This window comes from Abramis brama, assembly GCF_963993115.1.
Source record: "Abramis brama genome assembly, chromosome: 17".
In the NCBI taxonomy this organism is placed as follows: domain Eukaryota; kingdom Metazoa; phylum Chordata; class Actinopteri; order Cypriniformes; family Leuciscidae; genus Abramis; species Abramis brama.
In genome coordinates, this window is record NC_139979.1 from 30078172 (window position 1) to 30102906 (window position 24735).

Consider the following 24735-nt stretch of genomic DNA (forward strand, 5'->3'; position numbering starts at 1 on the left):
AGTGATAGGAAAAACAATGTTTATGAATGACAGATCCTAGTAATGACATGTTGATGGAGAAGAGAATTGGTCCATGTACTGAGCCTTGATGAACCCCTGTAACCAGATGTTGCTAGACACCTCACCCCTCCACGACACCCTGAGGATCTACCTGAGAGGTAAGACTTAAACCTTTAGAGAGTGCTAAATTTATTGGGAGATAGAGAGTGCTGGCTGATATGTGTATGTATTATATGTAAGGAGTCTGATATACTGTTATACAAATCTTATTGATTTACATGACAAGCTATCAGAATTTAATCATACATTTACATTTTTCATGTAAATATAATCTGCACCAAATTGCATATTTTTTCTAAGTTTGAGCCTCTAAATAAAATTGATGGGGTTTTTTTCTCAAGTATGAGCTCCATATTCTCACTGTATCAAATATGAGCCAAAAAGCCTGATGTATCACATCACATCAACACACCATATTGTTCTGATTATTATACACGTGCTGCAGTTTTGTCCTCTGTTGCTTTAAATTCCTCTGTGTCATCATCGTTATAGTTGAAGTGTGGACTCTGCTGTTCTTTTACATTTAGAACCATTTTTAAAACTATATCTTTACCATTATAGTTATTGTCCTTGGTGAGGCATTTGTTGAAAAAAAAAGGCCAGGGGCATCAAGTTTAGCTCCAGTCCTAGTCAAACACACCTGAGTCAGCTAAGGTCTTCAGGATCACTGGATCTGAAGCTTCCAGGCAGGTGTGTTGGGGCAAGTTGGTGCTAAACTCTGCGGGCCATTGACCCAAGATTGGACACCCTTGGAATAGGCTGTGGACCAGATTTTATGTTTATAGTCTGACAACTTTGAAGCCTTTTTAGACTGGCTTATGACCCAAAAAAACAAAAACTTGTATTTTTAGAGAGAGGTGAAAACATGTAGTATATTTCTCTGGAATACGCTCTGACGTGTTTGGGTAGCATCCCCATACTCCACAGCTTAGAAGACTGTTTTCTCAGCCTTGGGCTCAATAAAGTTCATTCATGTTGATGTAGAGGAAGGAGAGATAAACAGTAATAAAGAAACCAGGCAGGAATCAGCTTAATCGCTTGGCTTGTAAGTGCCAGTAGACTCAACATCCTCTTTTACCTAGAACTTTCCATTTGAACCGCATTCAGAGAGTCCCTGTCATTTTCAGGATATATTTGCCGGACAATTACAGCTCTTGCCCGGACGACATCGATGCTGACCCTTCAGTGCTCCATAATGCATAACAGGCCCTAACAGAGTGGCTCAGTTCAGCTCCTGGCGGTCGTCCACTGTAAACCATTCATGCAACTCCGCTCACATAAGATGACCTCAATCCAAACCATTTTCATTTCTACACAGTCGAGGCTGGCACTGCATCGTTTATGTTTCATCACAGAGAGACTTCCAGACAAATATTAACTCCGCATGAACAGGTACAAACACAGACCATCAAACATTGGGAAAACGCTGAGCTTTCATTTCTTGCCAATCAAAAGATTCTGAGACAGTTTAATGTTCTCTCCCGACAGATGAGAAATACTAAGATAGAAAACACTCACTATACCCTATTTTAGGTGTCAGTTTTCAAATTGTATACTGTCCTAGTAAACACTTTCATTTTAGTTTAACACTGCCAGTGCACTGATTCACATTCACAGCCATATCACCCTGTAGTCCAAGACTGGTTGCCCACTGAAGCTAAGCAGGGTTGAGCCTGGTCAGTATCTGGATGGGAGACCTCCTGGGAAAGCTAGGTTGCTGCTGGAGGAGGTGTTAGTGTGTGGACACCCCCTGGATCCTGACTCTATGTGGTCTGTTTACACCTGGTATCAAGATGCATTTTGGTCGATCGGATCACAAGTAGACGAGGGAGACGCATACCTGTTTACACCTGGTGTTTTAATGTGTCTCTTTTGTCCACTTTCAACCACTTCAGTCCTGATTTCTTCGAGGGGAGGGTCTATGGGTGGGTAAATGTATGGGGTTTTTTTTTTTCAGATCTTTCGAACTAATGGACAAAATAAGCTCTCGCAATTCACATATGAATGCGCCCGGAGACGATGGAAAACCATACAGAGAGCAGCAGCTTTTGTTTCTGCTCTGACAGCCGCAAGATCACGCCGAATGCTGTAAGTGTGCGTTAAAAATCACTAATGGTGAGAGAACATTGTGCTTGGCACATTTTTCGTCTTCAAACCAAACTTGGGGCTTCAGCCGACAAGATTGTCATGAGCGATTACACTAGGAAAGCAATCCGGTCAAATGCATTTTCGACAACCCTTGGAAGTGGTCGAAAGTGGACAAGCTCAAAACATTTTAGACCCCGTTTACACCTGTATTTAGTGTCGTCCACTTGTAATGCGATTGACCAAAAAGCATTTTAATACCAGGTGTAAACAAGGCTCAATGGTACTTCTCGTAAAGAGTAGGGGTGTAACCCCGGTGTTCTGGCCAAATTCCCACCACTGGCCCTTTAAATCATGGCCTTCTAATAATCCCCATCCATTGAATTGGTTCTATCACTCTCTCTCTCCTCTCCACCTATAGCTGGTGTGTGGTGAGCATGAGCGCATTGGCTCCGTTGTACTGTGGCTGCCGTCACATCATTCAGGTGGATGCTGTACTCTGGTGCTGGTTGAGGAGGAGAAAACCTGACATAATTGTAAAGCATTTTGGGTGTACAGTGGGACATAAGAAAAGCTCGAAAATATCAGCAAAACAACTAAGTTACAAATCAAAACAACAAACCTATAAAACATATACAGTTTTACATATATGTATCAGCTCAAGCACAATACTAATAGTTTCCATGGATGTTGCAAGGTGGTTGTTATGGTATTCTACCTACTGGACTGCTAAGTGGTTTCTTCCTGTCTGACTGAAAAGTGTCTTGCACTCTCAGGTAGTGCTTGAAGTGGGGGAAAAGTGGCGGTACCCCTGGTTGGTAGGTTGGGTTGGGGAGTGTATGTGTTAAGGTTGGATGTGATGCGTGTGTGTCTCTCGGTTGAAATCACGCCTGTATATTAAAATTTAGAAGTTCTGGCCCACTTCAAACACTGCCCTCAGGTCTTTCTGATCTGGTCTCTAGACATGGCTCGAGTCCCGCAATTTGTCTTTGGGATTTTTCATCTGTTTTATGGCCCAGTTTATGAACACGCACAGACTGAACTTTAACAGTGTTAAGAGATTTAAAAGTATGTGCTCATAAACTGTTGATAGTACGTTTAACTGTTTATAAGTGCATTAAACACACCAAACAATCATGAACTACAGTTTGTTGTATCACCATAACATCCTTGATGTCATGAAAATGGTACAATTATTTATATTTAGCGCATAACAGATAGTCTTTGTTTAGATCCTGTTAAGTACTGACGTAATTAAGCGATAACTAAAAAACGTGTGTATGATGGAAAATAAATGTTTGTGGGTTTGAGAGTTTCTTCTGCTTCAGGCTCATCTTAGAGTACTTAAATCATTTCTAGGTTATTTTAAAAAGCAGGGGAGTGGCATGAATGTTTTGCTCAGAAATTGCTTCTTACTGTTTCAAAATGTTCACAGACCTCCTGTTGGTCTTACGGTCCATGTAACAGTGCCATGCTCTGATTCCAAAGCACTGGAAGAGAAAACACGTCTCTAGTGCTGGATTACTTCATCTCTGTGTGCTCGAGGAATAGGCCTAAAGCCACGAGTGCTGTCATGGAATCATCTCACAATTGCAATCAGTAGAGCAGAATATTTGACTGCCATGTGTACAGTAGAGCTCAGTTGTACCATGTTCATATTCTTACCCGTGAGAAAGTTCTTCACACAAGCAATACCTAGTCACTGCAAATGACCGCTCTTGACCCATTGTATTAAGGTCTGTATGATCACAATTAGATACAGCTACGCTGAAGGCTTCAGTAAAAAGCGTGATGGCGCAGCTATCGCATCGATTGTGACCGCAGTTTCTGAAACTGTCATGCAAAGTCTTAGAAGAGCTCCCACAGATCAGACGCTGCCCTCCCCCTCATGTGAGCGCAGTCTCAGAACGTACGGGATTCGGCAGAGAGCCTTGTGAGGTGATGAGGAACAGCTGTAGGATTAGGACAGTGGGATTAACAGTTGGCTCATTCTGAAGCCAAAAATGTTTGATATGTGATGCAGCCCGTGTCTGTAAAATGACAGAGATATTCATCATTCAGCTGACGCTTTTTGTACAGATCCAGGATGGTCCCTCTGGTGCACTTTAAGTGCTTTACTCAGAGAACACTCTGGCTACGTTTAGAATAGCCACTTCCATAGTCCTCATACTGTACTACTTCTGCTGTATGTGTAGTACAGCTAATTTGAAATGCAATTTGCTGAACTGTACTAAATTATATTTATGCATTAGTTATCCATTTATTCACTTCTTTGAGCATAGACCTAAAAATTAAATTTCCAGCTTAAAAGGTGATAAATCTTTCATTCTTTGGAGGTCAAACTTAAGTTTGTTTAAGTGAACTTAAAAAAGTTATTAAGTTACAGAAAGAAAAAAAAAATACCATGTAAAAAGAAAAAAAAAGAATAATAATTTAATCAGAAGAAGCAGTCGAACAACAGGAGAGAACATCAGTCAGTGAGTGTTTACTTTTCCCAGTAGATTTTAGCACGGCTCTTTGTTGCTAGGAAACTTTGTTTTATTTACTGTGTTTTTACTCTGGTAAAACGCGCGCCCGCGTGGCTTTTGTTTGGGTGTCGTGACTTTTGAGTTTTACTTGGCTAAATAGGGCGTGGCAAAAGCCAGTTAAAGTATTTATTCTACCCATCTGCAAGTACTTGTTAGAAGAAGCTGTCGAACAGAGAACATCAGTCTGTGTTTACTTTTGGCTCTTTGTTGCTAGGAAACTTTGTTTTAGTTAGGCTACTGTGTTTTTACTCTGGTAAAACGCGCGCCCGCGTGGCTTTTGTTTGGGTGCCGTGACTTTTGAGTTTCGCTTGGCTAAATAGTAGTGGCCTGCTGTATTCAATAACGAGGTATTGGTGTATAAAATAGGTTAGTGCACCGCGGCAGCCCTCGTGTGAAGACCGAAGAGTGTAAAGACCAATCACTCTACCTCTGCGACCGAAGAGTGTAAAGACCAACGACTCTACCTGTCCACCGAGCAAGGACACCGACAAGGCACTTGACTGGAGTATTAATTTTCTTGTTGTTTCCTTTCTCTTCTACACAACCTTTCATCTGATCTTTCTGTTTGTGACCCCTCTTACACTGTCTTTTCAAATCCCTACTATTACTAACATGCATAAATCAAATGTCACGTCGGAAGCAGTCCAATCATAACAACCTGCGTACCTTTCCGGTGTCTTCTAGTACTATATTCTCTTTTCCTATTGGTCTCTGGAATTGGCAGTCTGCTGTAAACAAAGCTGATTTCATTACATATATTTCTAGTCATTCAGGTCTCAGCCTACTGGCCCTGACTGAGACCTGGGGCCGGTTGCATAAACTGCTTAGACTAGTCTTAAAAGTTAGTCATCTCATTTTTTTCTTCAAGACTGATGCTAACTTTTTAAAGTCAGTTACATAAAAGGGTAGATCGGTCTAATTTGAATCAGAAAAGTAAGACTGATTACCTCTTGACTAATTTCTAGTTGGCCAAATTAGTTCTTAAGACACAGTCTTAACATAGTGGCTAAGTTTATGCAACTGGCGCCTGGATCAGACCAGAGGACACTGCCACACCGGCTGCCCTCTCCACTGACTTCACTTTCTCACACACCCCTCGCCTGACTGGTAGGGGTGGAGGTACTGCTCTGCTCATCTCAAACGATTGGAAATTTGATCATGTCTGTGTGACAACAGCTCATTTGAATCACATTCAATTACCATCACTAGCCCTATTAAAATCCATTTTGTAGTTGTACATCAAAAGCCCGCGCCACACCCTCTATTCCCTGGTTATCTGATGCTCTCCGTGAACATCGTTCTAAAGTCAGGGGTGCAGAGAGGAAGTGGCGCAGATTGAAAGATCCTACTGACCTTGGTCTTTATCAATCCCTCCTCTCTTCCTTCCTAAATGACTTACTATCACAACAAAATTAACAATTCTTCAGACTCTCGCATGCTTTTCAAAACCTTCTCCTCTCTTCTCAAGCTTCCTCCTCCTCCTCCTTCATCAACCCTAACTGCTGACGATTTTGCCACATTCTTCATAAATAAAACAACCACCATCAGCGGCCTATTTACCAATCCACAAACTGACACACATTTTACCAGCTAACACACACGGTCTACCCTCCTTCTCTCTTCTTTCAGAGGCAGAAGTCTCCAAACTCCTCCTTTCCAATCGCCCAACCACCTGTCCGCTTGATCCTATTCCCACTAACCTACTTCAAGCCATTTCATCCTCCGTTGTACCCGCACTCACACACATCATAAACGCCTCTCTTCACACTGTTACCTTTCCCACCGCATTTGAGCAGGCTCGTGTAACTTTTTTAGGGTATCGTGGAGGGGTGTGGTGTCTAAGACCCATCATCTAGCTACTGGAGTGCCTCAGGGCTCAGTGCTTGGACCACTTCTCTTCTCCATCTACATGACATCACTAGGATCTGTGATTCAGAAACATGGCTTTTCCTATCACTGCTACGCTGATGACACACAACTCTACCTCTCATTCCAGCCTGACGATCCGACGGTAGCTGATCGTATCTCGGCCTGCCTGTCAGACATTTCTGGCTGGATGTAGGACCACCACCTTCAACTAAACCTTGCGAAGACAGAGCTACTTGTGGTCCTGACCAACCCAACACTTCATCACAACATCCATAACTCCATCAAGGTCAGCCAGGAACCTTGGAGTGGTAATTGATGATCAGTTGAACTTCACAGACCACATTGCTAAAACTGCCCGGTCATGTAGATTTGCCTTGTACAACATTAGGAGGATCAGGCCCTTTCTATCAGAGCATGCTACACAACTCCTTGTCCAAGCACTAGTTCTATCCAGACTGGACTATTGTAATGCTCTCCTGGCTGGTCCACCAGGTATATGATAGTATATATGATAGCCCTGTAAGTGCACATTCAATACAATTAAGAGCACTTGTCTTTTCAGGAAGGGTAGAAGTGACATCAACCACAGTTTCTTTCATTAGGCTACTTTTTTTTTTTTTTTTAGCAAATAACTCAAAGTAAAGACCACTCTCCTCTCACTGAATTAAGAATGGAAATATCATGAGGTCATGTGATAACAATGTAGCCCATTTGAAATTCAGGTTTCAGGGTAATATTTCACATAGGCATAGTGTTTATTTATAGTTTATTCATAGTTTATTTTTTTAAACAGAAGGCAGAATGCATTAAGCAATATGTTAATATTCCATTCCGAACGTAGCCTGACTGTTTTCAATTTAGTTTTTTGGCCATTTCATTCATAGTCTAGACTAGAGGACAGGAAGTGATGGTGGAAATGATCGGGAAATGTAAGCAATATTTGAGCTTGCATCGGCCACATGTGCTCCATGGCTCAATGTGTTGGATCATGTGCACTAACCCCTAGGCCACAGCTCTAAATGTGCATTACTTCACATTAAAAGAAAAGCATCTGCAAAATGACAAATAACCAGAATTTCAATGGCATTAAGCTGTCATGGGTGATGGAGCGCTTTCTGACTTACGATTATGCACTGAAGCTCTTATGAGGTCTTTATTGTCATTTCAATTGCTGTTAGTTTCCATCTTAAACCTTTCCCAGAAATATTTTGGTGTATGGATGTGTGCTAAGCATTTCCTGTTGCAAACCCAATCGCCGTCAGGATGAATGAAGACTCTGAGCATCCTGTTAAACCCATTACACCAGCATGAGGCATTTGAACTGGCAGTATAAAACCATCTGTCATGAACTAACGTGACCCGCCTTGATGAGTGTCATGTTTGCGCACACTGTTGAGCACTGTCACACTTCACTGTTGTTTCCACAACGCAAAGCATGTATCAGTGTTTTAAGACCAAGAGATTAAGATCAGTAGAGGTACTGTATGAAATAATGGATCTGGAAATGTGCCATATCTGTTGAGTCCATGTGAAGTCCTTAAGACCGTTTTAAGGTGCACTCTAAAAAAATGATGGGTTGTTTTAACCCAACTTTTGGTCAAATATGGACAAACCCAAACGTTGGGTTAAAAATGTAATTAAAAAAAATAACCCAACAGCTGGGTTTGTCCATATTTGGCCCAAAGTTAGAGTTTGGCACATTTTTTTAGAGTGTGACTACACACTATTACAATGGGGCATGTGCAAGAATGTTGAAGGAAAAAGCAAAGGTTTCTGAAAATACAAACTAAAGTTAAGGATATTTCACCCCTGACCCTTGTGAAAAAAGAAGTATGTTGTAGCACTATTTTAAAAAGAGTAGCCTACTTATTATGGGAATAATATACTTATGGACTAAATATAAGTGTGAATTAAATGTAATGATATCAGAAACTTAATTGAATGCTAATTGCAACCGAATGAAAATGTATTATAGTTTTGAGTATTAACATTTAAATGCAGTTATCTGAACTTTAGAGAGCTTTTTTGGCCCACTTAAATAGGATTTGAGTTCATCTTTATATATAATGTTATAATAACTTCTGTTGTCTTTGAAATATGGTGCTGAAACTGACAAGCAGGGTAAACCTTAATTGCATTTCTATTGAAACTCGTATGTCATATATTTAAATATATTTGTAATGATGAAGTTGCAATTTAGAACATTTGAAAGATATTAACTTTAAATGTAATATTGAATAACACAGTACATCAAAATAAGTGCACTTATTTAAAGCATAAAAAGTAAAACTTTTAATTTGACATTACAAAGTGCAGATTTGCACTTAAGTGGACTAAATTGGATTAAGAAACGGTCATACTGTATATGTCTGTGACATAAGTGGTCTTTTATTTATTTCATTATTATTATTATATTATCTGCAAGTACAGTTTGTTTTTAAATATATACGAAAGATTTGAGTTCCAGCTTGTAGAAATCCTACCGACATTCCTGTTCACATTTCTATCCACATCATTTAAATGAATCTTACGCATTATAAATTCTTTGCTCCGTCAGAGAGTTCACTAGTCTTTCAAGCAAAATACTGGCATCAGATGAAGAAAAAAAAGCCAAAAGCTCTTAGAGATTTCAGAATGACACTCACATGCTAACTCAATTATGGGACTCAGCTCTGAATGAGTTTCAATGGTCAACAGCAGAATCAGGTCTTTGCTCTAGATTTGATCTGCTTTATGCTGTGTGGTCAGACATGTTCTGTCCCGCCTGTTTGTTGTTATAATGTGTCCATGTGCAGCTGAATAGCAGACGGTGACCCTCTTTTTGTGCTGATAATTGGAATAACATCACTGGACGTCTTTGTCAGCCAATTAACATCCATTCCAAGTCGCCCATTCCTCCTGGCCTCAGTGACCGCCCGTCCCGGTGGGTGTCCCCTTAACAGGCCCCTTGTGCATCTTGTCTCCTTGCTTCAAGGATAGAAATTAGTGGACTGGCTGTTTCCTTCTTTCTTTCTCTCTTTTTACAAGAGCACACAGTCTTTTCTTTGATCTCCAAGGCCATAATATCACTGGAATGAGGCAAATATTGACTCCAACTGACCCAAACCAATCATTCCTGTCTCAGTCTCTCCCTTTCGCTTACTTTTTCTGTTTGCTGAATGTAGATTATTTTTACTGCAAAGGTTTTCTTAGCTTCTGAAAAGTGTTTTCTTAGTAGGCATGCGTCTTTTCTTCTCTCTCTTTACCTTCTTTCCTCCCTTGAGTCTTTTTTAGCCAGTGTCCCAAACCAAACACATTTTATCCCCTCCGCTTATCAGTGGTTTAGAGCTATTATTATTATTAAGCTATTAGTGTTAGGAACAGCATGCTTAGTGTTAGAGATGTGAATCACATAACTCGGGTATGACATATCAATGTGGTTGCCCTTCTTTTTTTAAATAGTGCATTAACTGAATGTGCACTTGTATTGTACTTTCTTAAACTTTTCTTAAAAGTATATTTAAATAAAAAACTGCAGATAATATAATCTTAATTAAATAAAAGGCCACATTTGACTGTATTTTTTATAACACTTACAAAATATTAAACGGGTCAAAACGCACACAATTTTTTTTGATAAAATTTGAACTATAATACGTTTTCATTAAACGTTTTCACGTTTTCATTATTCATTAACATGTATTTCAGTGCCCGAAAACCTACCTTTGGTTCACACTTAAAGTTTTTTGGTTTTTAGAATGAATATTTTAGTCTTGTTGTTAAAAGCTAGTGTGCTCTAAAACAATGCCAAAATTCACATCTAGAAGACATAAGCATTCAAATCTTCCACCAATATGATCAACGATATTGATGACGTCACTCTGCACTTCAGCTTCTCATCAGATTATCTGTCCAACCAGATGCTCTGAAGAATCTGAAGCTCCGCCCACTACATTATAAACGCTGAAGCTGCGGCCGAAATCGGTCACTTGTTCACACATTTCATATTTTCTACATGGTTAATGGCACATAGTGCACTATATAGGGGAAAGCGAATGATTCAGGCAGTGTAAATGCTTTCCATTGGGGCGAATTAAGTCTAGTTTCATGTTAGTGTCACACAAACTGCCTGAGTCGTGTGCAGAGTCAGAGCATACAAGAAAAAGTATTTTAAAGTGATATGGAGGAGATTAAGATGAGAAATGGCTATTTTAAAAAAGGGGAGGAGCTGTTCGATATGTCCCCCCTATCTTCCTGTTTCAGTGGAAATTACATCAACACATTGAATAAATTTGACCATTTCAAGGCACTTCTGTGGGCCTGTAATATGATATCATCCTGTAATAAGTACTCTTTTTAAAGTTTACTGTTATGCTAAAGTGTGCTTTTTCACTAACCTTTTGTCTCTGCAGGGACACAAGATATTCTGTGAAATAAACTGAATTTAATAATATAACAACGGAGAATGTGCAGGAGAACACCATATAACCATACAACTTTGACAAGACTGAACAAAGAACTGAGGAAACTAAGGGCTTAAAAACACAGGGAATAATAAGGGAAGAAATGACCGACAGGCGAATGTTAGTAACTAAGGGAACTAACTAGGGAACACAGGCAGGCAGACAAACAGGGAAATCAACATTGACAATGTATGTATGTACTGACAATGAAACATTGACAATAACGTGTATGTATTGACAATGAAACAATACATACACGTTACACCTTTAGCTAGTTAATTTTGTCAACATTCAGGATTGCACTAGCACTTGTGCGTTCAATGTGGATAACACTTTAATTCTGATCTCATGGGCTTTTAAAAAGCAAATATTTGAAATGTTTTGTCTGCTGTAACATGAGATGGGGTTAATGTCAGTAGTTAAACCCTCTGGAGGATGGGACAGGTCATTTAGAACATGGTGTCGGGTCTCGCTGTGCTAGGGTGAGATAACACTATTTAAGATTAAGTTACAGATACTAACACACAAGTATGCATGTTTGTCAATAATGCATGTTGAAACATAACAGCCCACAGCATTAAAGTCAATACATTTGTCTAGTAAGGCTCTCAATCACACACAAAAACATTATTTCTTTATAAGTACATTACTGTTTTTAAATTTTTTTTTTTATACTTTTATTCAGAAAGGATGCATTAAATTGATCCAAAGTGACAATAAAATGCATGTATAATGTTAAAAAGATTTAAAACTTTGTATTAATTAAAGAATCATGGGAAAAAAATGATCTCCGTTTCTGTAAAAATATGAAGCAGCACAACTGTTTTTATTAAGATGAATAATAATAAGACATTTTTATTGAGCAGCAAATCATCATATTCGAATGATTTCTGAAGGATCATGTGACACTGAAGATTGGAGTAATGATGTTGAAAATTCAGCTTTGATCACATGAATAAATTACATTTTAACATATATACAAATTGATGATATTTTATATGGTAATAATAATATTTCATACTATTACTGTTTTTAATGTATTTTGATTAAATTAATGCAACCTTAGTTGGCAGAAGATTCAAAAATATTTTAAAAATCCTCAAACCTTTTGCGAGTTTTAAGATCCTTTGCATAAAGTTTTAACATGAATTTTGTCTTTCTTTTCAGCTTGTATTCTTCTCATTAATCCTTTTAGCTACTTTCCTCTCTGCTTTCCTCAGATTTGCCATTATATCTTGAGGATATGATTTAATCTTAGGTCAGAATACACCCACAGAAACAGACATTAACTTTATCCAGTGTACAAGCACTGAAGCGCAGTGGTCACCCAACATTTCTCTCAGCCTGATTACCGTATGCTATCTTGTTTGTTAGATACACAAGTTATCTTTGTTCTGCTATATTGGTATATTACAGGCTTTGAACGGTTCTTATGTAGTTTCCTTTCGCCTCTCACAACACGTTGTTAATGCTGTACGTCCTCACAGACGGGATCATGCAGTAGCTCTGCATTCAGTGATTTATAAACGTATAGTTTTCCTCTCTCATGTGGCACTCATGCATGACATGCTTGACTGGCCCTGTTCTCAGTGTTTTAGAATCTATCCACCCCTCCCTTAACAATAAACAAACGCTGTCAGATTTTCAGATTTTTATCCCCTTTTAAAGACTTCTGTGCAGCAGAGACCACTCAGACTGACCAAGTCTTTTTTTCTTACAACTTTCATTCTCATTGGAATTACGTTGATAAATATCTGATCATTTTGAGGTCTGAATAAAAATATCCAGTCATTAGGAATCATTATGTTGATCTCTCTTGAGCTTTATTGAGAGTGTTGTTTTAAGCATTCATTGACATTATAGATTTGATTTTCAGTCTTAAAATATTAATGTGGTCTCATACTTTCATATCTATAAAGTAGGGTGAAAAGTATGAAACCACACAGGAAATCTGGATATAAAGATTTAGCAAATATTAAAACAATTATTGTGGAATGTTTCCACACCACTGTCTCTTTCACTATTATAGACAAGAACACTTTTAATAATGCAAATATGTTCTCAGTAACTGCAAGATTTTGAGTAAAATCCACTATATTTCAGTCATGAAACAGGCCGATATAGGTCCTCTACATGGCAGAAGCTGATTGGCCTCTGAGATTGCTTGCTCAACTAGTCTGGTTCAGTGTTTGCTGTAAGCTAGTCCTCCAGTCCTCTGGACTCCTCCACCTCCCCCAGCTCCACCTGCCTAGATCTGCTATGGGATTTATGTATATCTATTTATGCAGCATATCATGCTATCTCACATCAGTGTGTCTGTTTATCTATTAGCATTAGAAAGTCCATACTTGCTTTGCAGCAGGAGCAATAATGAAAAGCAGCAGCAGCGTGTAAACTACAATTACAATATCATCATCGTTTAGTAATAACAGTTATAAACATAGTGCGGCAAGGGGAAGTCGTTACAATGGAGCCTGCCATTAAAAAGTCTATTATAGAATTTTCGGCTAAATTTAAATAGTAAAACAATTCTGAAACAATTCAAAAATATTATGCTAATTAACATATAAAATATATATTTTTGTTTATTTTATCATAATTGTTTTATATTGTTTATGAATTATTTCATATTTCACTAGTTTCATGAATTAACATTACTTCAGATATTAATATTTGTTCCCGTTATTATTTTACTGTTTAAATGTTTCCATTACGTTTCCACTATTCCATCATATGGAGTGACAGCATGCCCCATTATTGGTCAAAAGGTCAGTGTGTGTACAAAAATGGATTTTCAGTAATAAACCCAGCCTGAGAAATAGGGTAAAAAAAAGAGCTAACTCTATAGTATCCGCTATGTGGTGATATTAAAAGTAAACATTATGCTCTATTAATTGTGCTGTGTTATCTGTGTGATACTGATGTGAAAAGTGATGACACATGTACAGGTGTGTCGGACTGAACAAATGAAATAAAGAGAAACCAGTAAGAGGAATGGAGTTTTATGAGAGGGAAAGAGAAAAACAGATGGAGAGAAAGAGAGAGAGAGAGAGAGAGAGAGAGAGAGAGAGAGAGAGGCATATTGTCAGTGTGGCCCCTACAGGCCCCCGAGCTGTCCAGCGTCACACCAGCTTTACACAAGGACAAAAAAAAAAGTTGTAGGGTGAACGACAGAAAGAAAAAAAAACTACACCCCTCCCTCTCTTACCCGAGGGGAGTGTGTGAGAGAGTGTGTAACAGAATAGAGAACGAGTCTGAAGAAACGAGGCAAAGTTCGCCAAGCAACTCCGTGGATCTTGTGTTTGTCCCTGTCGCCCTTTCTCAAACTCAGACGCAGAACGGATCAGTACGCGCGACGGACGCCAGTGTGAGGAGTTCACGCGCAGGAGGAGAGCATGAGGACTGGATCTGTGAACAGGTAGGCTAACACACACACACACACACACAAACACAAACACATGCACTCAACATCACGCGGAATGACAGCACGCCACACTGACGCGCGGGTTTGGGACTTTAGTATCGGATGGAGAGACGGTAAGTGTCCACTGGCTCCGGGCGCAAGGGGACGGAGGAAGGAATTCTGTCCCGGGTTCGAGTCGGGCTCGATCACAACCGCAAGAATTACGACTGCTCTCGACCAGATCAGACAACTGGACTGGGCGGCACTGTAGCCTATATAAATGTAATAGTAGGCTGCATGGACGGCGGTTCACACAAATAAATAACTGAATCGTTTTGCAGCGATGCTATAAAATATATATATTTTTGTTTCCCAAAGAATCTTTCAGTTAACAGTTCTTAACAGAACCATTTGTCTTAATGTGAAGAACATTTTAAAAATCGAATGAATTTTTTGTTTCACTATAAAGAACATTTTGTGGAATGGATGTTGAAGGTTCTTTATTGAACCAGATGCCAATAAAGAACCTTTTTAAAGAATGGAATAGATCCTAATGGGCTTAAAGAAGAATCAATTAAACTCTTTCAGTTTAAGAGGGATGCAGTCTGATCCACAAACATTCCTTTAGGATTATTTGGCGCGTTTAAAGAGCTAGTTGAAGCAGAGCACTTGTGTAGTTCTTCTAAGTACGCAGGCATTGTGGCGGGTTTCTCCTATAGACTCCAGCGGTGTGGTGAGAAACGTGGCCGGAGGCGGGGGGTCGTTACTGCGGCTTGAGTGACCCTGTTCCGCGCGCTGGGTCTCTGTAGTTCTGGCCCGATGGTCCCTGAGGTTTCCGTGGTGCGCCGCTTTAACCCACATCTATGATTACGGGTCTGCGGCTGCACTCAAGATGTCATGCATCATTTTACACTGTTCTGAAATACTAATAGTAAACCCCAGATTATGTGGAAATTTATTAAGCAGATAAACATTACTGGTACAAAAACAACCCTCATGTTCTCTTGAGACAAATTGCCAAGTGATTTGTGTCCCAGACGCTGTGCTGTAGGCTACTGTGTGTTCTAAAAAATGCTGGGTTGTTTCAACCCATGTTTGGGTCAAATACGGACAAACTCAATTGTAGCTTGGGTTTAAAAATTGAATCCAATGGTTGGGTTTGTCCATATTTGACCCAAACATGGATTGAAACAATCCAGCATTTTTTAGAGTGTAATAGCAGGAATTTTTTGAAATTAGTCTATTACCTTCACTTCGTGTAACCTAAACAATTTCCCTCCTATCTAATTCCTATATAGCCTATACAAGCAGATAGCTATAGCTTTAAGCTTTTAGCCTCTGTTGTACCACAAAGTTCTCATGCACTTTCAGACTTGATTGCTATTTAGAGAGTAACATGGTTTCTGGGTTGATTTCATCACAAGAAAAATACAAACACACTTGATATTTTGTATTTAAATATTCTGACTGTGTACCTAAATGTCATAGTTGCTATAATCAGATTGAACCAATATTCTGATTTCTGGAAATCTTAATAAAACAGCTGAAATATGTAGCTAAGTGAACATTCATTTATATCTGCACATGTCCAATCAAAAGTTTAAACAGAATAATTGGAAAATGATGTGCATTTAAAAAAGGCCTTTAACTGCTTGTCCAATGTCATCACATTAATCCCATAATAAATAACACTGTCTTGTCATAAACCATGATCAATGCATTTGCTGTCACTGTTCGAGCATCCCTCATATGTTGATCCTATCCACTAACGGGTATTTATAATTAGTTGTCTTGCAAGAGCTCGCTGTAACACAGTGACACCGCATTGTTTCACACTGTATATCTTTGGCACCACAATTCACCTTGCTTCATTAACCAGGGTTAAAAGCTGCACTTTTAGTGTGAAAAGTGGTCCTTACCCCAAGTCAAGTAGCCTAAAGTTACTAGAATATACAACGTGAAATCTTGAAACCTACTCAGGATTAATTGCTAATACAGGGCAAAGAAGATAATCTACAGGGTTTAACCCTGGGTTATCGTCATTCAAAACCCCCAGGTAAAGGAACGTTTTGTCTTGTAATTTAGAAGGAGAGTTAGCACTGCTTTTGACCCGGGGTTATGGAAGCAGGGTTAGCACTGCTTTTGCTGTCAACGTCAAATGGTGACTCACAATGCAACAGCTGGAGTGAAAAAGAGACCATTTCATTCTTACCTTTATAGTCCGAAAAGTCCATTCAGAATAAAATTGATAGTACAGTCAGCAGTGTATAATATGAGGATGCGTAATGTAAACAAGTCGTGTGCTGCATTCATCCAATCAGACACTGACAACGCTAATATGCAAATATGGATGTTAACCCAGTCTAGGAATTTTGGAATGTGCAGTGTGAAACTGCAGCTTATGAATACACAGGATTAATTGTTAACCCTTGTAAATTATGAGCAATGCGAAACGTTAAGCAAGATTACCCAGGATTCCATTTACAGGGTTTCAAGTGCAAAAAACCCTTACGATTACTTGTGCCCACAGGGTTAAAATTTTGTAATTGCAATTTTGTTTATAATCAGTTTTCATAAATACTATCAAGTTTTTGGTATCAAAGTATTTTAACCAGAACCCCAACCAGAACCTTTTGCATGTGAGCTGAAGGCGTTTTGTTATGAAACGGCAGCATGAATGTGGTTGATATGAGAATGTTTTGAGGAAAAGTAATATCCAGAGGAGACTGCCAATAGGAGCCAGGCAGGGTGGAGAATCGTCTGTCAGAAGGAATTCTGGGAAAGCCTTTGAGAAGTATTGGAACTCATCGGCTTGTTTACACATTTTCCTAATTGTCCAGAGATTAATCTAACCAGCTTCTTGTTAACCCTAAACACTTTCATATACTGTGCTAATCATGTGTTACATAGTGTCTTATCACAGTTTCATTTAACATCACAACATGAATTAAGTGAAATATTATTACTCTTCTACTTCTAAATATTCATTTTCATATGTGTAACATGTCTCCTCTTCCTCACAGATTGTGTGCGTTTTGGTGTTGTGTACTGACTCTGCTGCCCTTAACAACAGCTGATGAAGCAGAAAAGCCGGTGAGTGACGAAGATGATGATGATTTTATATTTGACAGGAGAACTGAGAGAACATGTCTAAAGAAACACTGCATCATTTGCATGCTTGGCTTTTACAGAGTGCCCAAGTGGTTGACAGGGTGTTGCTATACAGTTGTTAAGGTGTTACTAGGGTTTTCTGAGTCCAGTTTTATTATGGTGTCCTTCAGTGCAAGTCTGGTTGTTGTTTTTTCTTCTATGGTTGGTAGAAAGATTTGCACAATATGTTTGTGGAGGTCTCTCATCTGACCAGCTGAAGCTGAATGAGTCTTCTGTGGCTCTGAGAGAAGCGCAGATAAACTCTATCTGCCCCTGCGGTCAGTGCTGCATCTGACCATTAAATTATGAGATGATCTTTCCATTGTTTGGTCATCTGGCCTCTGATGTGGGATTGTCCTTTGGGAGCATGAGTTGGGCGTTGGTGTGACAAAATCACACTCGCATGTAAACAAGTGAGCATTAATGCACGTGTTCACACACACACACACACACACACACACACACACACACACACACACACAAGGCCCACCAGAGTTACAGCAGTGATGCAGTGGCAGACTCCCGCTGGGAGTTGATGTGTGTGTGTAGTTTGTACAGCACACTGTTATGCTCTATTTCAGTTAGAACAACAACGGTTTATTGTAGAAAGACAAATGCCATAGAAAACTAGAAATGAGTTTGTTGTTTTTCCTTGCATTTCAAACAGCGCTGCATGCTAGATGTTATAACAGGCAGGAAATCACACACACACACAGATTACACTGGCTACTGCAGAGAAATACAGCTCCAAAAACAATCTATCTATCTATCTATCTATCTATCTATCTATCTATCTATCTATCTATCTATCTATCTATCTATCTATCTATCTATCTATCTATCTATCTATCTATCTGTCTATCTGTCTCTCTGTCTGTCTGTCTGTCTGTCTGTCTGTCTGTTAGTCCACCACACACACACACACACACACACACACACACACACACACACACGAATGCAAATACAGGCTTGGCGTTGTGTGCCCTTGATTGCAGTTTGAACAGGATCAGAGGTGCATTACAGGCCTTGTTCGCTTGTTTTCCCCCCTATTTTTGTGAACTCAATGGATTCTTTTGTTTGTTGGACTCTTCCCTTCTACCTCTGCCTGCCCTGCAGACGCTCAAATTCTTCGCTCCTGATTGATGAAACAAGGTTATGTAAGTAACTGGAATTAGATCGAATCTGCGTCCAGCATTGTAAAGAATGTCACTGCACTGGGCTGAACTCCAGAGTCCAGCCTCTTTCTTCATGCAGCACACGCCATTAGTTTAATTATGCCTCTTTTCTTAGTCATAATGTCATGACAGAGTGCTATGGAACAGGACATATGCTTCAACTTGCTTTTTGTTTGGGTGTGGTTTGTGGGAATTATTATGTCTTTTTCAAGTGTTCATGCCTTTCTTGTTAAATCTTGTGATTTGAATTGAATTACACTATGTAATTTGATATTGATCAGACTCCTTAAATTATTCTAATTACAGCTGGTTATTAGATTTCAGTTTTAGCTCCCAGGGTGCAATGTAATGTGTGTGTGTGTGTATATACGTATATGCACAATAGGGTCTGATACCACACATGAAAAAAATTTTTTTTATTTTTTTTTATACAATTTTTTAATTATTTTATTGTAATGACAGCAGCACTGGAGCTACATTAACAAAACTTGATGATCATGTTTTTCAGCATGATTTGAGAGAGAATCTCCAAAAAGCTTAAGCTTCAAATGAAATGAGATTTAGCATTCAGTGGGCCCTATTTTAAAGATCTAAGCGAATGGTCTAAAGTGCACGGCGCAAGTGCACTGAGGGCGTGTCCGAATCCACTTTTGCTAGTTTAACGACGAGAAAAATGGTCGGCGCTCCCGGCGCATGGTCTAAAAGGGTTGTCCCTATTCTCTTCATGAGTAATGGGTGTGTTTTGGGCGTAACGTGCAATAAACCAATCAGAGTCTCATCTCCCATTTCCTTTAAAAGCCAGTTGCGCTCGCGCCATGGCACATTCGCTATATACATGGTGGAATTTGCAAGTGGAAAGACTGAACGCTTCTCCAGAGAGGAAACGGATCTGCTCGTGCGCAAGGTTAAAGCAGCAGACCATCTACGGGACAAGCCGGATTCTCCATATCTTTATGTACACAATAATATTTTTCATATTTGGCATGTTTGTGTGCTGCTGCCCTGTGTGTTTAATTAGCAGAGTGTACGCGCATTGTGGACCCGCCTATAGGCCACATTACTAATGCGCTCTTTAAATAACAAAAAAAATATTGTGCCATTGACTTTAGACCAGGTTTCAGTTGGTCAATTCAACTGAATTGAACGCAGTCTATTTAAGTTGCCTCAAAATAGCAACGCGCCAACAATGCGCCAGAACACACCTCGTTTTCAGACCAGCAGCCCATGGGTGCACAGATGGGTGCGAATGCATTTGCTACAGTATTTAAACAACATGGCACAGGACGTGAAAATGATAACTGCATCAGGCTGAAACTAGCAAAAACATTTGCGTTGCGCCGCATTGCGCCAGGTGTATGATAGGACCCAGTGTGGTTTCAGACATTTGTACCCTACGGTATATTTTGCATATCCCGCATGTTGCATATTTTGCACAGATCAACAACTTATTTAATTATGAGTCCTTCCTTTGACAGGCGCCAGGACGACAGTCTCGTCAGGCAGAGGAGGAGGTGCTTGAAGGGGTGTGGGGTCCATGGAGTACGTGGGAGGAGTGTTCACAGAGCTGTGGAGTGGGCGTGTCTGAGAGGAGGAGACAGTGCATGCCGCCGCCCCAAACCCCGTCTCTTGTGTGGAACAGACCAGCTTATCTTCCACCGGGTGTCCCGAATAACACTCCTGTGATCTCTGCAGTCAGACCCTACTACAACTCCTTGTATCCCATCAACGACCCGCCTCCATATGGAGCAGGGGGCGCTGAGAGGCCTCCGTTCTTTTCCCCACCTCTCTCAGCCAATCAGAATCCTGGGATACCGCTCTACCGAAATGAAGCTGGTGGCGCTGGGCCAGTGCAGTTCGGCCCTCCCAATCAGGAGCCGGTTTCAGTCTACCGATCACCTTCCTCGTCCTCTTCTCTTCCCTACGGGAGAGTTCCCGGACGGTCGTCCAGTCACGGAAGAGCTGTAGGCAGTGGGAGCAGGAGGTCAGTTTCCACCAATAGGGATCCAGCGTCTGTAAGAAGGTGAGCAGGTTTGGTCGTCGTTAGTGGGGACCTTCCTGTTTACATGAGCATAGCTCATTCATAGATAGGGCTCTACAATGAAAATAAAATAAAAATTGCAATGTGACCAACAAAAGGTTGTGATTTAAATAAAAAATATAGGGCTAGATTTACTAACAGCTTGTGTCAGCGCAAACTCTCTTTAAAAAAAAAAAAAAAACTACTGTCAGTATTTACTAAAGAAACGATGTGAAAAAAATGTGTTAAAAAGTCGCGGGCACAGTTATTTTTGCGGCTGACATTATTGCACGAGCATTTTTAGGAGTTTCGCTTTGAGATGCAAAATTTATGAGAGAAATTTATTTAAATGAATCTTGCAAGGTGATTTACTAAGGTTTGTGCTTGTCAATTAACTGGTATTTGCGCCATTATTTACTGCCCAAAAAAAGCTTAAACCAGATGCTAATTTGCGCTTCTCTTGGTGGACTGTGTTGGTCATTATGGAAATGATCCGGCTGCATCAGTGTTCTTTAATTTGCGCGTCGTTAGTAGATCAAGCACAGAACTTTCCACTCCCGTATGCACTTTTCTGGATTTTACGCTCTCACGCTAATTTGCCATTTAGTAAATCTGGCCCATAGTCTGAATCTGCTGCATGCTTTTGAGTCAAGGAATGGGCGAAGCTTTGTCGTTTACTACACCTATACCCAAGTGCATGTGAAGATCATGATACAGGGCTTTTCAGTGGCCAGTTTAGGGTTATATTGTGCATTATGAATGAAGATATTCACTTCTTTCACATTCACACAATTCCAAACATTTCTAACTGTTACAATATTGTATATATATATATATATATATATATATATAAAACTATATATATAATAAAATCTTCTGTATATAATAATTATATTTTTTATTATAATTAATAATTAAGTATTTCACTGCTGTTCTAAAGTTTGGGTTTGGTAGATTTAATGTTTTTGAAAGAAGACTCTTATGCTCACGAAGTCTGCATTTATTTGCTCAAAATTACAGTAAAAACAGTAATATTGGAAAATAGTATTACAATTTAAAATAACTGTTTCCTATTAGAAAATTTGTAGAAATAAAATAATAAATAATAAAATGTATTCCTGTTATACAAAGCTGAATTTTCAGCATTGTTACTCCAGTTTTCAGTGTCACATGACATTTTATTATTTTAGCTTTGATCTCTTCATGTCTAACATGTTTTTTTTAGCCCATTTAAAATCCCTAATGCTATATTTGTCGTGCAGACCTGTTTCTAGCATACTCACGGCATGTTTTGTCTGTCCCCGTCACACCAGGTCTAGTTCTTCTATTCGCCCTGGACAGTTTGGGTATGGCAGAGTGCCATTCTCTCTTCCTCTACACAGACAAAATCGGCATGCGCGCCACACGCATCACCACAACACCACCACCGCAGAAAGTCTCGATGCTCTCGGTGTGAACTCCAGCTCACATGTGGACAAAACACAGGGAGAAGTAGAAAAAGCTATTACAGATGTGGCCAATGTTAACAGAGAACGAAAAGAGAAAGACCAGGCTGAAAAGAAGACGGAGGCGGTTTCCACAGCAGTAGAAGTGGAGAGTGAAGCTGCAGCCGATGGAGAGCCGCACAGACGAGCCGAGAGAGTGCGGGAACGCGATCGAATCGCACATTCACGGCCCCTGTCCCAGAGGCACGCGGCCCGTGACAGACGCATCGAGGGCCGCGCTTCTCGCCAAGTCCCACACTCCTACACGCACACTATCCACCGAGCGCACACTCCCAGAGACCCTCCTCCCTACGGCGTCCAGACACCCGCAAACCCAAACCCTGAGCCCTGGGTCCTGCAGAACGCTGCCCAGCCCTCCAGAAACGAAGCCGAGAGGGACTGGAGGCCTCCGGCATCGGCCCCCAACTACAGATGCTCTGGCGGGGACAGAGAGTATCGCAGGTGCAGTCTACAGGTGAGACCGCCACAAACTGGACATATGTAATACATGGGATTTTGATTTCTGTTGTTGGTGTTTCGTTTTTTAACATCAAGATTTAGATTTAAAACTTTAAAGGGACCAAATCATGGAAAATGTTCTCTTTTGAACACTTGTGAAAAAGAAGTACACTTTAGCATACTTTTAAAAAGAGTATTTATTACTTAAATATTAAGATTAAGAAATATTAAATATTTATACACCAGGGATATGAGCTAATTAAATAACAACAGGTGAGCGAAATGACTAATCAAACGAACTGAGAAACTAGGTCAAGACTACAAACTCCATATGTCCATAAACATGACAGATATATGTACATTATTTAATATTTAGACTCTTATTATTGATTTCTATCAAGATGTGAAAAGAGTTTCAACCAGTATATTGCCTAACCCTACCTTTAAATGCAATTAACTGAAAGTTATGGTGATTGTTTTGAGTAGGACTTAAGTACATCTTTACTTGTAATTTCATGATTACTTCTATTGTCTTTGAAATATGGTTAAAGTGTATTGCTGAATACCGACAAGCATTTTTTTGTTGTTAACTAAAATGAACTTTATTACCATTTCTCTTGAAACTTTTGATTACACAGTTGTAATGAAGTTGCAATATTAACTTTATATTAACTTTACATGTAATATCGAATTACACACTACAGTTAAAAAATATAAGCAAGTACTTCTTTAAAACACTACAGATGATTATAAAAACATGATTTCAACTTTTCAACTGTATGTGTATATATATATATATATATATATATATATATATATATATACACACACTACAAGTGGACCATCATTATAATTAAGTGCACTTCTTTTCCATAAAGGTAATAAAATGATATATATATAAAAATAATAAAAATCTAACCCTAACTTTCAGAACTCAAAGCTCCACAAACTCTATAAGCTACAAAAATGGCTCATTAAGAAATCATTATGATTGCAATGTCTTGATTAACATATGACAGTCATAAATAAGTGTGTATTCAGTATTTATTTATATGCTTGGCGCTCTTGGCTGACGTTGGAACTTTATTGGGACACTGATGTTAGCCAGTCATAAGAGCGGTCATTTGTCAAATGCAGCAATAACAGCATGATTAATTTTATGGGTCAGAAAGAGCTTGGGAAGTTCTCGAATTTAAAAATAAATAAATAAATTGTGCCTGTTTTGGTGCAGGAAACTCCAAATAATATAGTTAATGGCAAAAAATGGGTCCTTTAACTGGCTTTATAAATGGGCTAATCTGAGTTTAATCTGGTTCAGGCTTTCTAATACCAAATATTTACCATTCATATAATGACTTCATCTGCTGAAATGGAGTTTGCATGTGTTTATGAATGATGTCAGACTATCCGCTCAGCCAGCAATGTTGGCTCAACCAATGGTGTTATATTGGAGCAGGGCTAACTGACCAGTGGTAAATGAGGAGACTCTTGATTTTTGTCATTCTGTTTGGTTATATAACAGCTTTAAATATGCTTGTAGGTCTAGTGTGACACTGTTTCACTTGCACTAATGTGCAATTAAAATGTTCCCATTGGAAAGTCCCATAGTATAACTCAAAACGCTGTTTTGCTCGACATCAACCTCCCTGATTTAACCACAGTTTGGTGAAAGTTCGTCATCTGACATAAATGAAGCCAGTAGTAATTACCGCTGTTTTTCTGAAAGATTTCATCAAACACTTTTAGCGTTCATCACGTCAAAGGGTTGGGTTTCCCCTCTTCCAGGAGCCGCTTCTCCATCTATCTCTTCATCTCTCAGAACCTTTTTCTTCAACTTTCCTTCCAGATTGACCTGGTTCATTTGAGCTGAGTCTCGTTCTCACTCCCCTGTTGAACACTCACTAGAGCCAGATTCTTTTGCAAATCATAAATCACCCAGTTCCCTTTAATCCAACTTTCCAGGATCAGCCTGGGTGGTGGTTATATTATACATCTCTGAGCCATTCCAGCGGCCCAGGGCAGCATGTCAGCTCTCAAAACCAGAGTTAGTCATTTTTGAACTG

The 24735-nt window shown here is 39.4% G+C and overlaps 1 protein-coding gene across 4 annotated transcripts in view; it reads left to right on the top strand.

Moving 5' to 3' along the window:
* The first annotated feature begins 14153 nt into the window (after positions 1 to 14153).
* Positions 14154 to 24735, top strand: part of adamtsl4 (ADAMTS-like 4) — a 63022-nt gene continuing 52440 nt past the window's right edge. For 2 of the 4 annotated variants that reach the window (XR_014603217.1, XM_084089220.1), the window contains exons 1-4: positions 14191 to 14402; positions 17411 to 17480; positions 20188 to 20693; positions 22043 to 22688. Coding sequence is in view for 2 of the 4 variants with exons in the window: in XM_084089220.1 (XP_083945346.1) it covers positions 14380 to 14402; positions 17411 to 17480; positions 20188 to 20693; positions 22043 to 22688 (1245 nt within the window). In the remaining 2 variants the exon portion in view is untranslated. Of the gene's footprint in view, positions 14403 to 17410; positions 17481 to 20187; positions 20733 to 22042; positions 22689 to 24735 lie in introns of all 4 variants that reach the window. The other 2 variants (XR_014603216.1, XM_084089219.1) reach the window with 2 other exon arrangements.